The sequence below is a fragment of the Centrocercus urophasianus genome, unplaced genomic scaffold (assembly GCF_019232065.1).
Source record: "Centrocercus urophasianus isolate 14NV4802_14NV808 unplaced genomic scaffold, USGS_Curo_1.0 seq_217, whole genome shotgun sequence".
NCBI classification, from domain to species: Eukaryota; Metazoa; Chordata; class Aves; order Galliformes; family Phasianidae; genus Centrocercus; species Centrocercus urophasianus.
Genome location: NW_024884775.1, coordinates 1 through 16,330, shown reverse-complemented (window position 1 = coordinate 16,330; position 16,330 = coordinate 1). Strand labels below are relative to the sequence as shown.

General features: G+C 55.4%; 1 protein-coding gene across 2 annotated transcripts; it reads left to right on the top strand.

Annotated features, from left to right (window-relative positions):
* Positions 1–2,903: 2,903 nt before the first annotated feature.
* On the top strand, positions 2,904–15,783 carry LOC122162652 (double-stranded RNA-specific adenosine deaminase-like). Of its 2 annotated transcripts, none has more exons than XM_042823143.1 (15): positions 2,904–3,074; positions 4,841–6,342; positions 8,243–8,429; positions 8,510–8,667; positions 9,052–9,193; positions 9,360–9,568; positions 9,801–9,957; positions 10,868–11,039; positions 11,564–11,657; positions 12,930–13,055; positions 13,154–13,287; positions 13,466–13,648; positions 14,039–14,151; positions 14,629–14,756; positions 15,028–15,783. In XM_042823143.1, exons 2-15 carry the CDS (start codon positions 4,922–4,924, stop codon positions 15,266–15,268), a joined length of 3,465 nt encoding a protein of 1,154 aa, XP_042679077.1. In that variant the 5' UTR covers positions 2,904–3,074; positions 4,841–4,921; the 3' UTR covers positions 15,269–15,783. The 2 variants fall into 2 exon arrangements, with proteins under 2 accessions (XP_042679077.1, XP_042679078.1); XM_042823144.1 differs by having other exon boundaries at positions 4,838–6,342.
* The last annotated feature ends 547 nt before the right edge of the window (positions 15,784–16,330 follow it).

The window sequence follows — 16,330 nt, the reverse complement described above, 5'->3', positions numbered from 1 at the left end:
CCCGTTGCAATCGAGCCATCGGCTTTTATCTCCCGGTGGGAACAGGCTGATTCAACAGCGAGGAAGCGATATTTCAGCACGTCTCATAAAGCAGCTCTTAGATGGAGCCCGGCGGAACAATGGCCTTCCAGCAGCGGGTCGGGCGGGGGAGCTGTGCCACAATTTATGGCATTTCGTAAGAGGGAGCGGAACAAAGGCGGCACCTGAGGCGCTCGGTGCCTTGGTTCGTGCTGCCATCGTGCGGGGGGGGACGAGCTCGGAGTCGGGGGTCCCCCACAGCCTGTGCTGGGTGGGGGTACGGAGCAGCACGCCAAGGCTTTCAGCCCCTTATCTCTAAATTAACCCACGGATCGTCCTGATAACAGCTCGGCTGCTCCATCTCTCCCACTGCGTTCCTATGGAGACCAGCTGGAGCTTGCCCAAGTCTCCACGAGTCGTAGAATCATAGAATCCTAGAATGGCCTGGGTTGAAAAGGACCACGGTGATCATCAGTTCCAACCCCTTGCTGTGTGCAGGGTCGCCAACCACCACAAAAGGCTGCCCAGAAAACCCATAGGGTGCCATAAGGATCCATAGGGTGCCATAGGGACCCATGGGACGCCATAGGGACCCAAAGAATCATTGACTCATTGAATGCCCTGGGTTGCAAAGGAGCACAGCGGCCATCAGCTCCAACCCTGCTGTGTGCAGGGTCACCAACCAGCAGCCCAGGCTGCTCAGAGAACCCATAGGGTGCCATAGGGACCTGTAAGGTGCCATAGGGACCCAAAGAATCATTGAATCATTGAATGCCGTTGGGTTGCAAAGGAGCACAACGGCCATCAGCTCCAACCCTGCTGCGTGCAGGTCTCCAACCAGCAGCCCAGGCTGCCCAGAGCCACATCCAGCCTGGCCTCCAATGCCTGCAGGGCTGGGGCATCCACAGCCTCCTTGGGCAACCTGTTCCATAGGATGCAGAACGAATGCTGATGGAGGGGCTGTGATTCTCAGGGATGCAAGGCTCCGTTGCTTCGGTTGTTCCACGGTGCAGCCGTGCGGGGATTTGAATCCTCTGCTCTGCCCTAAGAGCTGCAGGGATGAATCACGTTCACGGAGGTTGGGTTATAGGCTGAGAACGATCACCAGCAATTAAAAAAAGAAGAGAAAAAAAAGAGCAGATTGAGGGCTGTGTGTGGAGTGTGAGACGCTGCGTGCCCAGGCTGGCAGCGCCCGACCCTGCAGTGTGTGTGTGTGGGGGGGGGGAGTTGTGCAATCACGAATCCTCCTAGGAAATGGGAATTGGGGCTGGAGGAGAGGATTTTGTTTTGGAAGACAGGTATTGCTATTGAAAAAAATAATAATAATTTAAAAAAAAAATCCACCAAAAAAAACCCCAGCAAAATCAGCTTCATAAAACCACCCCCAAACATGAGCAATCCTGGGTTCGGCCCTGCACCTGACTGCCTGCAGTAATTCCAGCCTCATTTTGATGCCAGGGGAAAGCAGCCCCATCGGTCCCCCTGTTTGCCCCATAGGTCCCCCCATCAGCCCCATCCCTATGATGCCACGTCCCCGTGTCTTCAGGTCCCCGTAGAGCTCCTATAAAGCACCCTCAGCCCCTGCCCACCCCCAGCAGAGGGGAAGCTGAGGGGCCAGGGGCTCCCGTGGGTGCTCACACAGAGACGTGGGGCTCCCTGTGGGCGCACAGTGCGACGTGGGGCTCCCAGCTCCGTCTCGCTGGCAGATGGCACACAGTGAGCAGCAGACGGGAACAGGCTGCTCTGTGCTGGAGAGCTCTGATGGGTTTAATGGGGAGGTGGGGGGGGTGAAGAAGGGGGGAAGCAGGATCCATGCTGAGAGAGGAGGAGGGGGGGGGAACATTGTAGTGTTCCTGGAAAATGGCGCAGGGAATGGGGGCTGCAGCTTGGCTGGGGGAGGGGGCAGCTCCACGCTGCATAAGATGAATTGAAATGGGAAAAACTGGGGGTGGGGGACCGCAAGGGACAGCGAAGCCTCGTGGGGCGCAGTGGGGCCCTATGAGAGATGAAGGGTCTGCTAGGGGTGGGGCACACAGAAGGTGAGTGAGCCCCATGGGCTGTGGGGAGAGTTTAGGGAAAGGGGAAACCCCAGGGGGGCTTTGGGGGAACACAGGAGAACGGGGAGGGGGGGTTGGAGGCCCAGAGAATAACGGGGACCCTGGGGACGGAGGAACTGTAGCAGTCACAGAGCCCAGGAGGGCAGGTGGGGCAATGAAGACCCCGCACTGACCAGACCCGACGCCCACCCGGCACGTGTGCATCGCGCATTGCGCATGCGTCCGCTAGGCAGCGCTCAGGCGCATGCGCATCACGGCTATCACAGGGCGCATGCGCAGTAGCAGGCACATGTAGAGTGAGGCCTCGAGCGGCCGCGCCCACAGCAACAAGCGGCGCCCGGGGGTGGGGAATGGAGGATCCGGGGATCGGAGCGGTGTCCTCCGTATGGAAGCGGCCTAGGCAGCCCCACCACCGCCATGCGTTGCCCTGCCCGAATGCGGCCTTCGCGCCGTGCCCTGAAGGAAGATGGCGGCTGCGATGCCGCGCGGCGTAGATCGATGACGTCATCATGGCGCGCCCTCAGCGGCGCCGGCGGCGGCGGTAAGGAGCGGGAAGGGGGCGGGGGGGGCAGGGCACGGCGTACCGGGAGGCACCCGGAGCTCTGTGGTGGGCGGTGGGGGCATGGGGACGGGACGGCGGGATGCGGGGCTGTGCCTCCGCGGTGCGTGAACACGGAGGATAAAGAGAATTTTCGTCTCGTGGCCGCGGCGGCGCTCGGAGACGCGCACGGTGGTTCCGGGACCGGACCGGAACCCCTCCCCGGGTCCGCTGCTCCGCGCCGCCTTCAGCACGGCCGCGCTCCTCCTTTCCCCTCCTCCCCAACAGTTTCGGGCACGGCGCCGCGTTCCAGCGCTGCCCGCCCCCGGGCGGGGCGGAGAGAACGGTTGCGGGGACGGAACCGAAAGCGAAAGGATCGGCAGCCATCTTACGGGGTTCCCCGGGACCGGTACCGCCTCCGGCGATTCGGTTTGGCCGTCCGGACGCAGACCGGAGCGCAGGTAACGCGTGACGGGAAGCGCTGCCCCCCGACGCTCGGTGCTTCTTTGAAGCGAAAGGAGCCGCGTTTTGGGAACAAGGCCGGAGTCGGTGCTCGGTGTGATTAAGGAGCAGTGAGCTGAACGTGCTCTGCTGCTTTGGGAACCGAGCACTCCGTGTGCAGCCTCCCTTCTTTCATAGAACCGATCGTAGAACGGCCTGGGTTGAAAAGGAGCACAATGATCATCAGCTCCAACCCTCTGCTGTGGGCAGGGTCACCAACACCAGACCAGGCTGCCCAGAGAACCCATAGGGTGCCATAAGGGATCCATAGGGTACCATAATCATAGAATCATCATAGAATCCTAGAGTGGCCTGGGTTAAAAAGGACCACAATGCTCATCTCGTTTCAACCCCCTGCTATGTGCAGGGTCACAAACCACCAGACCAGGCTGCTCAGAGGATCCACAGGGTGCCATAAGAAGCCATAGAATCACGGACTCATAGAATGGCCTGGGTTGCAGAGGACCACAATGACCATCCATTCCAACCCCCTGCTGTGTGCAGGGTCTCCAAACAACCAGACCAGGCTGCCCAGAGCCTCATCCAGCCTGGCCATGAATGCCTCCAGGAATGGGAGTACTGGAAGGCTGTAATGAGGTCTATCCAGAGCCTTTTCTCCTCCAAGAAAAGGAGCAGCCAAGAAAAGAAGGACCCATCCATCTCCCCCCATCCATCTATCCAATCCTAGAATGGCCTGGGTTGAAAAGGACCACAGTGACCATCAGTTCCAACCCCCTGCTGTGTGCAGGGTCTCCAACCACCACACCAAGCTGCCCAGAGCCACATCCAGCCTGGCCATGAATGCCTCCAGGGATGGGGCATTCCTCCTCCTTTTCTCTCTGTCGCATCACCCTTCAGTGCTGCAGCACTTTGGGAAGTCGGAGGGCTTCCTTTGCAAAGAGTTTTCCAATGCTGGGTGATGTGGGGGTACCAGGGAAGGAGCCCAACAGAAATTATGCATTGCTGCGTGTAGGAGGGCTATGATATGCCCTATGTGTGACTGCTTCTCTTTAAGCAACACTTTAAAAGCTCGGAGCTGCAGCCCAGGGGTTGGCACAGCCCTCAGGGTGCGAGTGAAACTCGGGCTGCCATCGCAAAGCACCTTCATGGCATTACAAAGTGCTCACCTATCCGATTTCTGTGTAGGATATCGCTTTACTTCTGCAGTGTGATGCTTTACCTCTGTAGGTCGTGTGCAGTCCACAAACTAAGGGGGAATTTGGGGTTTCGGACTTCAGCTGCAAATCTTAAATCCTCCGTGAGGCTCTTGCAGCTCTGTTCTGTGCCACGTTGAGCTGCCTCACCTCCTCCCTCTGCCTCTCAAGCTGCAAAAAGCAGACTTGAGATTCTTGCCTCCCTGCGGACACAGAAGTGAAACTTGCTCGTGGCTTGGAATCACCCAGTGGTGCCAGAAGGTATCACCAAAATTCAGACAGCCTGTGCAGCTGGGTTGATGTTCAGCCCAATGAGAGCAGTGTATCGCTTTCTTTTAAAGCTGTCTTCTTGTTAACCTCAGCCAGGGTTCCTGGCTGCTGGGTTCTGACCTGGGCAGGTGCAATTTGCCAGTTGTGCTCACATGAATAATTTAATGTCAGTGGAAAGCAGGAAGGCTTGGCGGGATGCATGTCTCAGTAGAATGGAGGCTGTTCAGACTGCACCTCTGGAAGCATATAACTGTGCGATTGGGTTTTTAATTGGGTTCTTTTTTTGTGTGTCTTCCCAGCAGGTATCCACTGAGAACTGGAGAGAATCGCTGCTCCTGGTGTGCAGGCAGCCTGGACACAAACGTGTGCTCAAGCAGTGCGCTATGAGCAGAGGCACTGCTCGAGGCAAAGGCTCACACCTCACCCGAGCAAAGCATAACTGCTCCAACACTCGCCCAGCTTTCTTTAACTGCCCCCAGACCTCACAGAAAACGAATTGGGAATCCTCTTGGCACCTAGCAGAGCAGGATGGTGATGTCTGCTTAATTCAGAGACCGCAGTCGTACAGCAAGCTGCGTGCTGGAGGATGGCAGGCTGCTGCTCCTGCAGGGAGAGAGCAGGGCGGCCGTGGCAAAGCAGGATGGCATAAGTTCTCCAGCAAGCAGCAGGTAGAAACACCCCCACATCGTCCCTTCCCTCATTATCACCCTCAGCAGGACTTGCAAAGAGATTCGTCTGCCATCAGACTGAATTTACAGAGACTGTCTCTTGCTGGGCAGAGCTTGGAACAAGAAATTCTGAGTATTTTAGGGCAGCTCCGGGAGGGAGAGACTCGTACGGTTCACGATCTTGTACGTAAGCTTAAAACTCAAAAGAAGGAGGTCAATCGTGTTTTGTATCAGCTCCTCAGGGAAGGCAAAGTGCACAGGATTGTTGGGACACCGCCGCTGTGGAGGATTGCCAACCCAAACACGGAGGGAGAAGGAAACCCTCCTGAGCACGGGGTGGGGAGCACAGACCCAGCTCCTGAGAGCAGAGAGGAGAGGAGTGCAGCTTGTAGGAGAGACCCCAATCCCACCATGGCTGAGACCAAGGACAAAATCTGCAACTTCTTGTTCAGCGTGGCGGACACGACGGCCATCAACCTTGCCAGAAATATTGGATTTTCCAGAGCAAAGGATGTGAATTCCTTTCTCAGTGCTTTGGAGAAGCTGGGAGATGTCCGCAAGCAGAACTCCAGCCCTCCGCGATGGTCCCTGACGAGCAGGAAGCGTGAGCGGATGGAGATGAGGCTGAAGGCCACTGCAGCACCAGCAGATCCTGCGCCAGAGCTGGCTGTGCAGCCTCCTCCTGTGCCTCCAGCTCTGCAGGAGGTGGCTGCAGCTTCACCAGCAACGACAACAGCGGAGCAAAGCATGGGAGATGGGCAGCAGCCGTCAGAGCAAAGCGTTCGGAGCGATGCTGCTGGCAGGGAAGCAGCCACGCCTGAGGACTCCAAGCCCTTATTTTCTGGCTTCAGCAGCTACGATAGCTCTGAAAACGGCAGGTGGGCTTCGGATGATATCCCAGATTATCTGAACACTATCACCAAGCAGTCGGACGGGTCAGAATCCATCATGCACTCCCAGTCTTCCCCCAGCTACGCCGCTCAGTTTAACACTGTCTTCCCATGCACGCCCGTGGAGAAGCTGCTGGCGTGCCAGGAGAAGAACCCAGTGAGTGGCCTCACCGAGTACTCCCAGTTTACCTACCAGCACTGTGAGTTCACCATGCTGGAGCAGAGTGGGCCCTCTCACGAGCCACGGTAAGAATGCTTCCTGACATCCCTGAGCTCTTTTTGTTTCAGCTAACTTCAAGCAGCTTCGCTCTGGTGTTGTCCCAAAAGGCTTCTTGTTGATGTTTGCTGTGGTTTGGGCTGATTCATTTCTGTATTTAAGCACGAATCAGCTAGGCTACGTTTTAACCCCAGCTTTGCTGTGGTAACCCCACACAGAGGTAGAATTCATCTCTTCTGCTAAATGCCCTGTCTGATTTGGTCCCTTGGCTTTCAATTTTGGTTATATTGAGAGAGTAAAACTGGCATTTCTGGGGTACCTCTGACTTATCCAGATGCAGGCACGAAGGAAGCCCCAAACAAAGCAGCTGAGAGCAGCGAGTTTGGGTTAAATGAGGTGAACCCACCCGTGGTGTCTCTGTAGTGTGGAAGGTCAGAGTGCAGCACGATGCTGTGCTGTGTGGAGTCAGTCTCTGGGGTCCCACCTCGACTGCTGAATTGTGGCTGTTCCTGAGCGAGATGGTGAAAAGTATGTATGTGCCACACTGGAACACGTCAATAGACTCGCTAGACAGGAAAATTGGCCTAATTTCTGAAGGCAGAGTCCCAGGTCTTTTTTGTAAGGGGAGATGGAATGGATCCATCTCTCCTATATTCAGCACTGGTGAGGCCGCACCTCGAGGGCTGCGTCCAGTTTTGGGCCCCTCACTGCAAGAAAGACATTGAGGGCCTGGAATGCGTTCAAAGGAGGGCAATGAAATGGTGAGGGGTCTGGAGCACAGGGCTGATGAGGAGAGGCTGAAGGAGCTGGGAATGTTCAGCCTGGAGAAGAGGAGCTCAGGGGGGACCTCATTGCTCTCTATGGCTGCTGAAGGGAGGCTGCAGGGAGCTGGGGGTCGGCCTCTGCTCTGGTGTCATCAGGGATAGGAGCAGAGGGAACGGCTTCAAGCCACGGCAGGGGAGATTGGATGGACATGAGGAAGTGTTACTGTTCAGAAAGGTGGGCAGCACTGCAATGGATGCCCAGGGAGGTGGGGGAGGCACCGAGCCTGGGGGTGTTGAAGGAAAGGCTGGATGTGGTGTTGAGGGACGTGGTTCAGTGGGAGCTGTTGGTGATGGGGGAACGGTTGGACTGGGGGAGCTTGGAGGTCTTTTCCAACCTTGGTGATTCTATGATTCAGCCCATCTCCGGATCCTGTGTGACCCCTTGTTTTTTTTCTGGAAGCGAGTTTCCTGTGCACAGGGCTGGAGAGCAGGAGAGGAGCTGCGTAGCTGGAAAAGCAACCAAACATGAGAGGTGTCTGTGAGGCAGCCCCTCCTGAGCTGCTGTGGATGCACTGGGTGGCTCACAGCACTGCTGGCATTCAAGGAAAGTGCCAGAGGGACAGAAGAGCCCAGATGAGGTGCAGGCAGAGCAGCGTGGGCTGCTCTCAGACTTCCTGCTTCCCTGCGCAGGAGATCATAGAGTCATAGAATGGCCTGGGTTAAAAAGAAACCCACAATGCTCATCTTGTTTCAACGTTGCAGGGTCACCAACCAGCAGACCGGGCTGCCCAGAGCCACCTCCAGCCTGGCTTTGAATGCCTGCAGGGATGGGGCATCCGATAGGATGCGGCCGAGCTGCTCTTTGCAAGGGGTTGTTGCATCTTTCCAGCTGTCTCTGTGGCTTGCAGAACAAGGCAGCTCGTCCCTTTCTTGCAGAACGAAATCTAGAGCTGCTGCATCTCTCCTAAGCAGCTCTGGAGGATGCTGTGAAGTGAGACACACACAGAGCTCTCCTTTCTGCTCATGGCAGCAAAGGTTTGCTCTCAGCCTGGAGCTGCCTGCTCGCTCTCATCGGCTTCCAAGAGCAAACACTTGCAGTGAGAGCACCACGGCTTTGCCTCTTGATTGACCCTGCTGATTTTTGTCTCTTGGTTTTCTTTCAAAGGTTTAAGTTCCAGGCATTGATTAATGGGCGCCCATTCCCACCAGCAGAAGCAGGGAGCAAAAAACTTGCTAAACAGGAGGCAGCAGCTAATGCCATGAAGATCCTGATGCAGGAAGCAGAGAATGGATACACTGACGGACTGAACAGTGAAATACCATTTGTGTCTGACAGCTCTGAGCTGGAACAGGTGAATCTTGTCATCTTGTTTTTGAGTTTGGTCAAACGTTGCTCGTTGTGAAACCCATCTCCTCAATCTTCTCGTTGCAGTCTTCGCATTCAGAGCCAGATCTGTCGCCTGCTCCGGCTCAGCTGAACCTGCTCCCTGGGAAGCACCCCATCAGCGTGCTGATGGAGTATGGGCAGAAGTCTGGGAACACGATTGAATTCCTGCTGCTGTCTCAGGATGGCCCATCTCATGATCCCAGGTACGGCGTGCTGCTGTCAGCCCTGGGGAGGGTGGAGGCCCTTCCTTCCCTTATCACCTTGCTGTTCAGAGAGCTCCTGTGCTCCTCCTGAGCTGACCTGTTACTGAGGAGTCTGGGCATGGCTCCTCCACAACGTCTGTCTCCAGAAGGAAACTAAAAGAATGCCTTTTCTCAGAGCAGGGATGCTCTGCTGTACCAAGAACAGCTTCTAGTCCTGTGCCCTACCTGGTAGCACTGCTCTGGGATTTCCAGCTTGAGGCCGTGGTGGTAGATTCAAACTGGAGATAATGCAGAAGGATTTAAAGTTGAACAGGGAGAAAGGGATAATAAGCAGACTGAGATGTGTGTGCTTAACGCTCTTCGTATGCTATGATGTCCTGTCAGGTTCAGCTACTGTGTGAAAATGGGTGACCAAATTTTCCCTGCTGTGGTAGGAAACAGCAAGAAGGGAGCAAAGCAAATGGCAGCAGAGGTTGCTGTGAAGATTCTTTCTGGAGAGTCGGCGCCACGTGTCCCACCTGAACAGGTACAGGGAGCTTCTTTGTGACACCCAGCTGTTTTGTTGTGTCGCATTCCCCCTTTATGGCTTGCATTTCACCCCACGAGGTCACGTTGTGACTCTGGTAGGGCTTTGCAGAAGCCTGCAGTGCCGTTGGTGCTTAACAGCCCTGTCCTGTCCAACTGTCTTCCAGCCCGTTGCGAAGCCCCAGGGTGAACACAGCTGTGCTCTGCAGGTGGTCGTTCCTGATGAACCCAAAGCAGTGAAAGCAAAGGGTGTTGGGGAGCTCATCAAATACCTCAACGTCAATCCGGTCAGCGGCCTGCTGGAATACGCCCGCTCCAATGGCTTTGCTGCAGAGTTCAAGCTCATTGACCAGACAGGACCTCCCCATGATCCAAAGTAAGTGGCTGCGTCTCTCCGGGTGGAAATCTTGCCTTGTTGCTGTTGTCCTGGAGTAGAGAATGTAAAATCCATCGTGTGCTTTGAGATGACAACAGGCTGTGCTGCTGCCTCTGCCGGACCTGCTGAGGATCCACCGCCTGCACTCTGCTCTTCTCTGCGCTGAGAGATTCAAAACCAGGCTGAAACCAAAGGGTTTCTTCAGCTCTCAAATGCTCTGCTGTCTTTACAGGTTTGTCTATCAGGCGAAGGTTGGAGGCCGCTGGTTCCCAGCTGTAACTGCACACAGTAAGAAGCAGGGCAAGCAGGAGGCAGCTGACGCAGCGCTCCGCGTTCTGATCGGCGAAACGGAGAAAGCAGAGCGCCTGGGAGGGATGAGCATCACAGAGGTAACGTCCAGCTCTAAGGCTGGCTCTGCTTTTGTTGCCCTCTGTCTCTGCTGCTGCTCAGCCCGGCAGAAAAATGCCCCAGATGGTTGTTCTCTGAAGGTGTAGATGAGCTGAGGCTCTGCTAAAACGGGCTGCATATTTCCCCAGGGCGCAGCCACGCTCTTCGCTCCTTCTGGTGTCTGCTTCAGGGCTTCGTTATGCTCTGATACTTCCACGAGCTGCTGAAGTGTGTTCCTGTGGTGGTACAGGAATGCTTTCATTTTTATTCTGATTTAAAAAAAAAAAAAAGGAAAGAATCCATTCCGAATGCCTTCATACTAGACTGAAAATTACATCAGCTCGGAAAGAGCATCAGACACAAGTGGAGCTCTGGCTGAGTCAGGATGGAAATCCCAAACCTGAAATCTCACTTTGAGTTTGGTGATCTCTCCAAAGCTGCATTCCCAATTGGGCAGCTGTGGCTCTAAATAGCAAATCCATCAGGGAGGATGTGGTGGGGGGCGGTGATAGAGGAGGCAGTTGCAGGTGCAGTCTCCTACCAAGCAGCCAGAGGAGGAATTCCTGCAAAGCCAGCCGCAGAGATCCTTGGCTGAGTCCCTGGGAAAACAGACGAGGCTGGGTTTTGCTGCTTTGCACTGGGGTTCCCCCTGGCAGTCTCAGGAGGCCGTCCCTCAGCTCGTTTAGCTCTGCCAGGCAGGCAGCTTGCTGCAGCTAATGATGTGCTTGGAGCAGAGCTCGGAGCGCTGGAGAGGCTTTCCCAGAAATACCCCAAAGATCCCCCCAGCCCTCCATGTGTTCAGCCCTGAATGGCTCTGCCTGCAGTCCGTGTTCTGTGCGTTCCTGCCTTCTGCTTGCTTAGCTGTGTTTTGGGTTAGCTGCTGCCTGAGCTGTTTTCTTCCCTGCCCTGCAGCTCCCCGTGAGGGGCAGCACCCTCCACGACCAGATGGCCATGCTGAGCCACCAGCGCTTCAACGCTCTGACTGCTTGCATCCAGCACAGCCTGCTTGGGAGGAAGATCCTGGCTGCCATCATCATGCGGAAGGGAGACCAGGACTTGGGAGTGGTGGTCAGCATCGGGACAGGTATGGGCTGCTTCCAGCACGAGCTGTGCTCTGAGTCCCCCACTGGGTTCCCCATCAGCTCCAAGCAGGGAACGGCTGCTGCTGGAGGCTTCGGAAGGGCAAGCAACGCTCCCAGGGCTCACATGGTGTCACAAGTGATTTAGGTGGAGAGAAAGAACAAAGTGATCACACCTCCAGCTGTGTTGCTCTTAATCTTTGCTTGCATTGCTGTGTGCTGCTGTGTGCATCGGAGCGTGGGCTCCTTCAGATAGCGCAGGTTCCCCTCTTAGTCACAGCTGAAAAGCGCTGAGGCTTGGAGGGACGCTGCCCTAAAAGTGTGGCAGTCAGAATCTCTGCTGTCCGTGGAGCAGTGTGGGCTCTCTGTCCCTTCTTTTCCTCCCTGGGTCAAGGTGATAACCTGGAAGGTAGGTGCTTCTCAGGAGCCCAGGGAAGTGAAACTTGGTGCGATGAAATCTTCCTGCGAGGCTCTTGTCGTGGCTTTGAGCGAGACAAGCCTTCCGTTTCTCTCTTATTTTTCCCCTCAGGTAATCGGTGTGTGAAAGGAGAAGAGCTGAGCTTGAAGGGGGAGACAGTGAATGACTGCCATGCAGAAATCATTTCTCGCAGAGGCTTTGTGAGGTGAGAAGGGGGGAAGCCCAGGGCTGTGCCTGCTAAGGGCTGTAGCCGCGGCGGTTCCTGCACTGCTTTAACACCAGTTTACTCATGGTGCTGTTAAAAAGAGGGATGTTATTTGTGATAAGGAAGGGCCACGCCTGAACTGTACCCAAATTAGGACCAAACTGGAGACTTGCCAAGAGCCTGAGGGCCTCTTCTGCTGCACTGAAAAGAAAAGCGTGGTGCAGAGCACGCAAAGCACGGCTCTGGTCTGAGCACAGCACTTCCAGGCAGCGCGGGGGGGATTTTGCAGCCCGGATCCTTTGGTGGAACTTGTGGGTGCAGAAGGCGTGTGCTGATAAGTGACAAATCCCTTTGCATCAGCTGGGAGAGCTTTTTCCCAAACCAAACTGCCCGATTGTTCTCTTATCTGTAAAAGCATTCAGAGCTTCTCGAGAGCCGAAGTGAGGCGCGATTGGGCGAGCCTCGATAATTGCCTGCCCTCCCAGTTATGAGCAGCAGCAAAGCAAGCTGCTGTTGTAAAGCTGTCGTGTGCCCTCTGTGCCATCCTCAGCTCTGGAAGGTGTTGAGGGTCGGCCCTCAGCAGGCTGTGAAATCAGAGGGCTGCACTCTTGCTTACCGTCTGTCTGAGCTATTAATCTTGACAGCTGTAGCTGCTGGGCTGCTCTGGCACAGCAGAGCCTGTCAGAGATGACAGCAGTCAGCTTCCCCTCTCCTGCACGCGCTCTTCTTGAGGGGTCTCTGTGAAGCTGCAGTTGTTCTTCAGTCCTTGACGGTGTGTTGGAGACCTCAGGGTTTTCCTCTGCTCCCGGCCAGCAGCAGCCATGAAAGACCCAGTCAATGTAAACAGATCGTGGGCTCGTGCTGATAATGCTGCTCGTGTTCAGCTGCCTCTGGGGCTCTTTACTCTGCGTGCAGACTCGGTGCTGACTAAAGGTGCTGGGTTAACAACCTTGAAGTCTTCTTCACGCTCAGATCAGATGTATACAAACAGCAGAGCTGAGCCAGCCAGCCTCCTTTCTCTCCTCTGCCAGTGCTTCTATCTGCTTACCCAACACAACGCGTATTTGTTATTGCCTGTCAGCTGCTTGGTTGGAAATCTGCTCTGTTCCATGCCTCTCTATGGTGTCACGTGCCATTCATTGGCTTCTGTCCTTGGTTTGATGGAGGCAGAGCTTGGGACCCTGCTTGTCCAGGGCCTGGGCAGTGTGTGGATCGATGTGCATTTTGTCTTGAGGAGCAAAGCCCCTTTTGATGCGTTGTTCCTGTTCTCAGGTTTCTCTATAGTGAGCTGATGAAGTACGACCCCTGTAAACCTTCTCCGGAAGAGAGCATTTTTGAGCCAGCGGGAGGGAGGAGACTCAAAATAAAAAGCAACATCACCTTCCACCTCTACATCAGGTTGGTGTGGGCTGATGCAGGGGGTGAGCAGTGCAGCACCTCCAGCCCTGGCAGCTCTCTGTGACCCGGCTGTAACCTGAGGAGCATTTCACTTCTAGCACAGCACCTTGTGGAGATGGAGCTCTCTTTGACAAGTCCTGCAGTGACCAGGCGAGCGTGGAGGGGCGGGCAGAGCATCAACCCCTCTTTGAGAACCCCAAACAAGGCAAGCTGCGGACCAAGGTGGAGAATGGTGAGTGCAGTTTGCTCCCTGTGTGCTGGGTAGCTGCAGTCCTCCGTTCTGAGCCATCCTGGAGCTCCAGGCTTCCTTCCCTCGCTTTCTGGGGTGCCGTGGTGGGATTTGAAGCAGGCGAGAAACAAAGGGAACGAGTGTCTGAGTCCTGACAGGAGAGCTTTCCTTGCTCACACAGGGGAAGGCACCATTCCTGTGGAGTCGAGTGACATTGTGCCGACGTGGGATGGGATCCAGCATGGGGAGAGGTTGCGCACCATGTCCTGCAGTGACAAAATCTTACGTTGGAACGTGCTGGGCTTGCAAGGAGCACTGCTGTCACACTTCATCGAGCCGGTGTACCTCAGCTCTGTTACTCTTGGTATGAGTCTCATCGTCCCTGTCTGGGTTGGGACGGCTGTGGAGCGAGCTGCAGCGCCCAGTAACCCCCCCTCCCAATGTGGAGACTGCAGGAGTAAGAGACTGAAACGTCAATGTTGGCAGAGCTGCTCCGTTTTGGAGTTTGCGGGTTGGAGGTAGTGGGTGGTGTGAGGTTTTCCTCCAGGATTCTTGATTTTAGAAGGTGCTTGTGAGGGTGAGACAAAGCTTGCGTCGCTAAGGGCGCATACAAACCATAAGCTTCCACCTAGGGGTGTGCAGCAGTGAACTCGCTGCTGCTGATCCCCGTGGCTGCCAGCTTTTAATGCTGTCGTTCTCAGGGCTCGTCTGTTACCTGCGTTGTTCTCTGATGCCTTCATTTGTGCCTTCATAGGTTACCTGTACAGCCAGGGCCACCTGACAAGAGCAATCTGCTGCCGCATGGTGAGGGATGGGGATGTGCTGCAGAAGAGGCTCCAGGCTCCGTATTGTATCAACCACCCAAAGGTCTGTGCTCCTCTCTGTGTTCCCATCTTCTCTTCCACCTCAGCCCTTCATTCTCACTGAGGTCCCTGTAGGGGTGTCAGCTGGTGGCCGGTAGAGCAGTGCGTCCCATCTCCCTGTGTCCATGGCTTCCTGGGGAGATGCAGACCGAGGTTACTCTCCTAGCCTTCATTTTAGCAGCAAATAGTGGCTTCTTCACCTCAGGAATTCGGCTGAGCTGAGTGCAAGGGTTGGAAACTCCTCAGATTTCACTTCTCTCAGGTGAGATCAGACCCAGCACCACCGCCTCCCGAAAGGAGCACCAGTGGAGGACCTTCAGCGTGGGGTAGCTGAGGTTTTAACACGCAGAGCACTGAGCATCAGGGATGGAAAGCAAAGGCCGTAGCTGAGTGCAGGGCTGGTGGCTGCTGTGTGCCCAGGTCACCCTCTTACCCCCATCTCATGGTGTTGGGAACCCCCCCCTTCCCTCTGTGGCTGCAGGTTGGACGAGTCAGCGTGTACGACTCCGCCAGGCAGACGGGCAAGACAAAGGAGTCTTCAGTGAACTGGTGCCTTGCTGATGAAAGCAAAGTGGAAGTGTTGGATGGCACAAAAGGGAAAGTAGACGGGTAAGGAGAGCTTTTCCTGATGCTGCTTTTCTGGCCGGGGAGATGGGGTCAGTTGTATTCTTACAGCAAGCATTGCAGTATCTGCTGTGGGGAGGGGGATTTCAAGCTGACTCGATGCAGAGCTCTTGAAGCAGAACAGATTGTGCCCAGGCTCTGCAGCAGAGCCCCGGGGGATCTCATGGGCCTCTGCCACAGGGTTGTCCCGAGTCCCGTGCTCCTGTCGGCTTCTCTGTGTCATGTCTTTCGCCGTTGCCTTTTTCTTCCTTCTCAGCCCGAAGCTGGAGGTGTCTCGTGTTTCCAAGAGGAAAACCTTTGCCCTGTTCCGCCAGTTATGTGCCAAGACTGATTGCAAAGAGCTGCAGAAGCTCTCGGTGTACTCAGAAGCAAAGGAAGCAGCCGTGCAGTACCAGCAAGCCAAGCAGTGCTTCTTCGGTGCGCTGGAGGAGATGGGCTACGGCAGCTGGATCTGCAAACCACAGGAGGAGGACAACTTCTCCATCTCTGATGCATAACCAGCTGCCCTGGGTGGGTGTGTGGGTGAGCGTGTGCAGGGTGTATGGGTCCATCTTTCCCCACTTTCCTCTTGAGACGCAACCAGTAGTTGCAGCAGTTTCCTCTGTAGGCCTTGGCTGCCTTCTCTCTCTGCTCCTGTTCCTCCCAGTCCTCTTTTAAACCACGCATGAGAATCGTTGTCTCTTTTTAATTTGAAGCTAGGGCAGCCTGAGTTTGTTTGCTTTCGTGTTCTCATCTCTGTTTGTTTTTTGGTTTTTTTTCTAAAAAAAAAAAAAAAAGAAGGCACAAGAAACCAGAAGGGACCGCAGCCCTGAGACATTTGGACCATGTGCTGCAGCTCCCTCTGGCAGATTTCAGGGCAGGTTCTCTCTTTGGAGAAAGCTGGCAGGCTGTTTTATGTCTCGTGTTCTCCCTGCTGTTTGGTGGCTGGCAGCTTGGCTGGGCTGGGACACAGACTGAGCTCTGCACAGCTGCCAGCAGTGCATTCTGTGTTAATAAATTTTAGGTATTGTTACCTGGCTCTGCTCCATGGCTGTGTGAAGTGCTCAGGACTGAAAGGAACCCTGGATGTGGAGCCGAGGGCTCACAAACAACAGAGATGAGTTGTTTGCTAAGCACTGAGCTGTGGTAATGGTGGATGAAGCTTCTTGCCTTAACCAGGGGTTTTGGGGAGCAGAATTTGAGCCCTGGGCAGAGTTCTCCCACCTCCTCCTTGTCTCTGGGCTGGGGAATTCACGTTGCTTTCCTGCTGGGAGGCTGCAGGTGAGGCCGTGTGCTCCTCTTACGTCTGAGCTCAACCACACGTCAAGCAAAAGCGCTCTTGTGGAAGGTGAGAAATGCCCAGGAGGGCTCAGGGCTGCAGGGCAGCGCTCAGCCTCCTTCCTCCTCACTGAACAGGGTGACAGTGACAGCTCCAGCATCCGGGTGTGGGATGGGAAGCAGCAGGAAAGCAAGGAAGGGCAGCCTGGCTGCTTCCCTGTCCTGCTGCCGGCTGCTGGGGGTGCTCTGTTGGGTTGCTGGGGGTGCTCTGTTGGGATGCTGGGGGTGCTCTGTTGGGATGC

Excerpts from the sequence above, each read along its gene's own strand:
- LOC122162652 (XM_042823143.1), top strand. The coding sequence starts at position 4,922 with ATGAGCAGAGGCACTGCTCGAGGCAAAGGCTCACACCTCACCCGAGCA. Across the intron at positions 13,288-13,465 it reads GCGGACCAAGGTGGAGAATG|GGGAAGGCACCATTCCTGTG; the intron begins GTGAGTGCAGTT and ends TTGCTCACACAG. Across the intron at positions 14,152-14,628 it reads ATTGTATCAACCACCCAAAG|GTTGGACGAGTCAGCGTGTA; the intron begins GTCTGTGCTCCT and ends CTGTGGCTGCAG.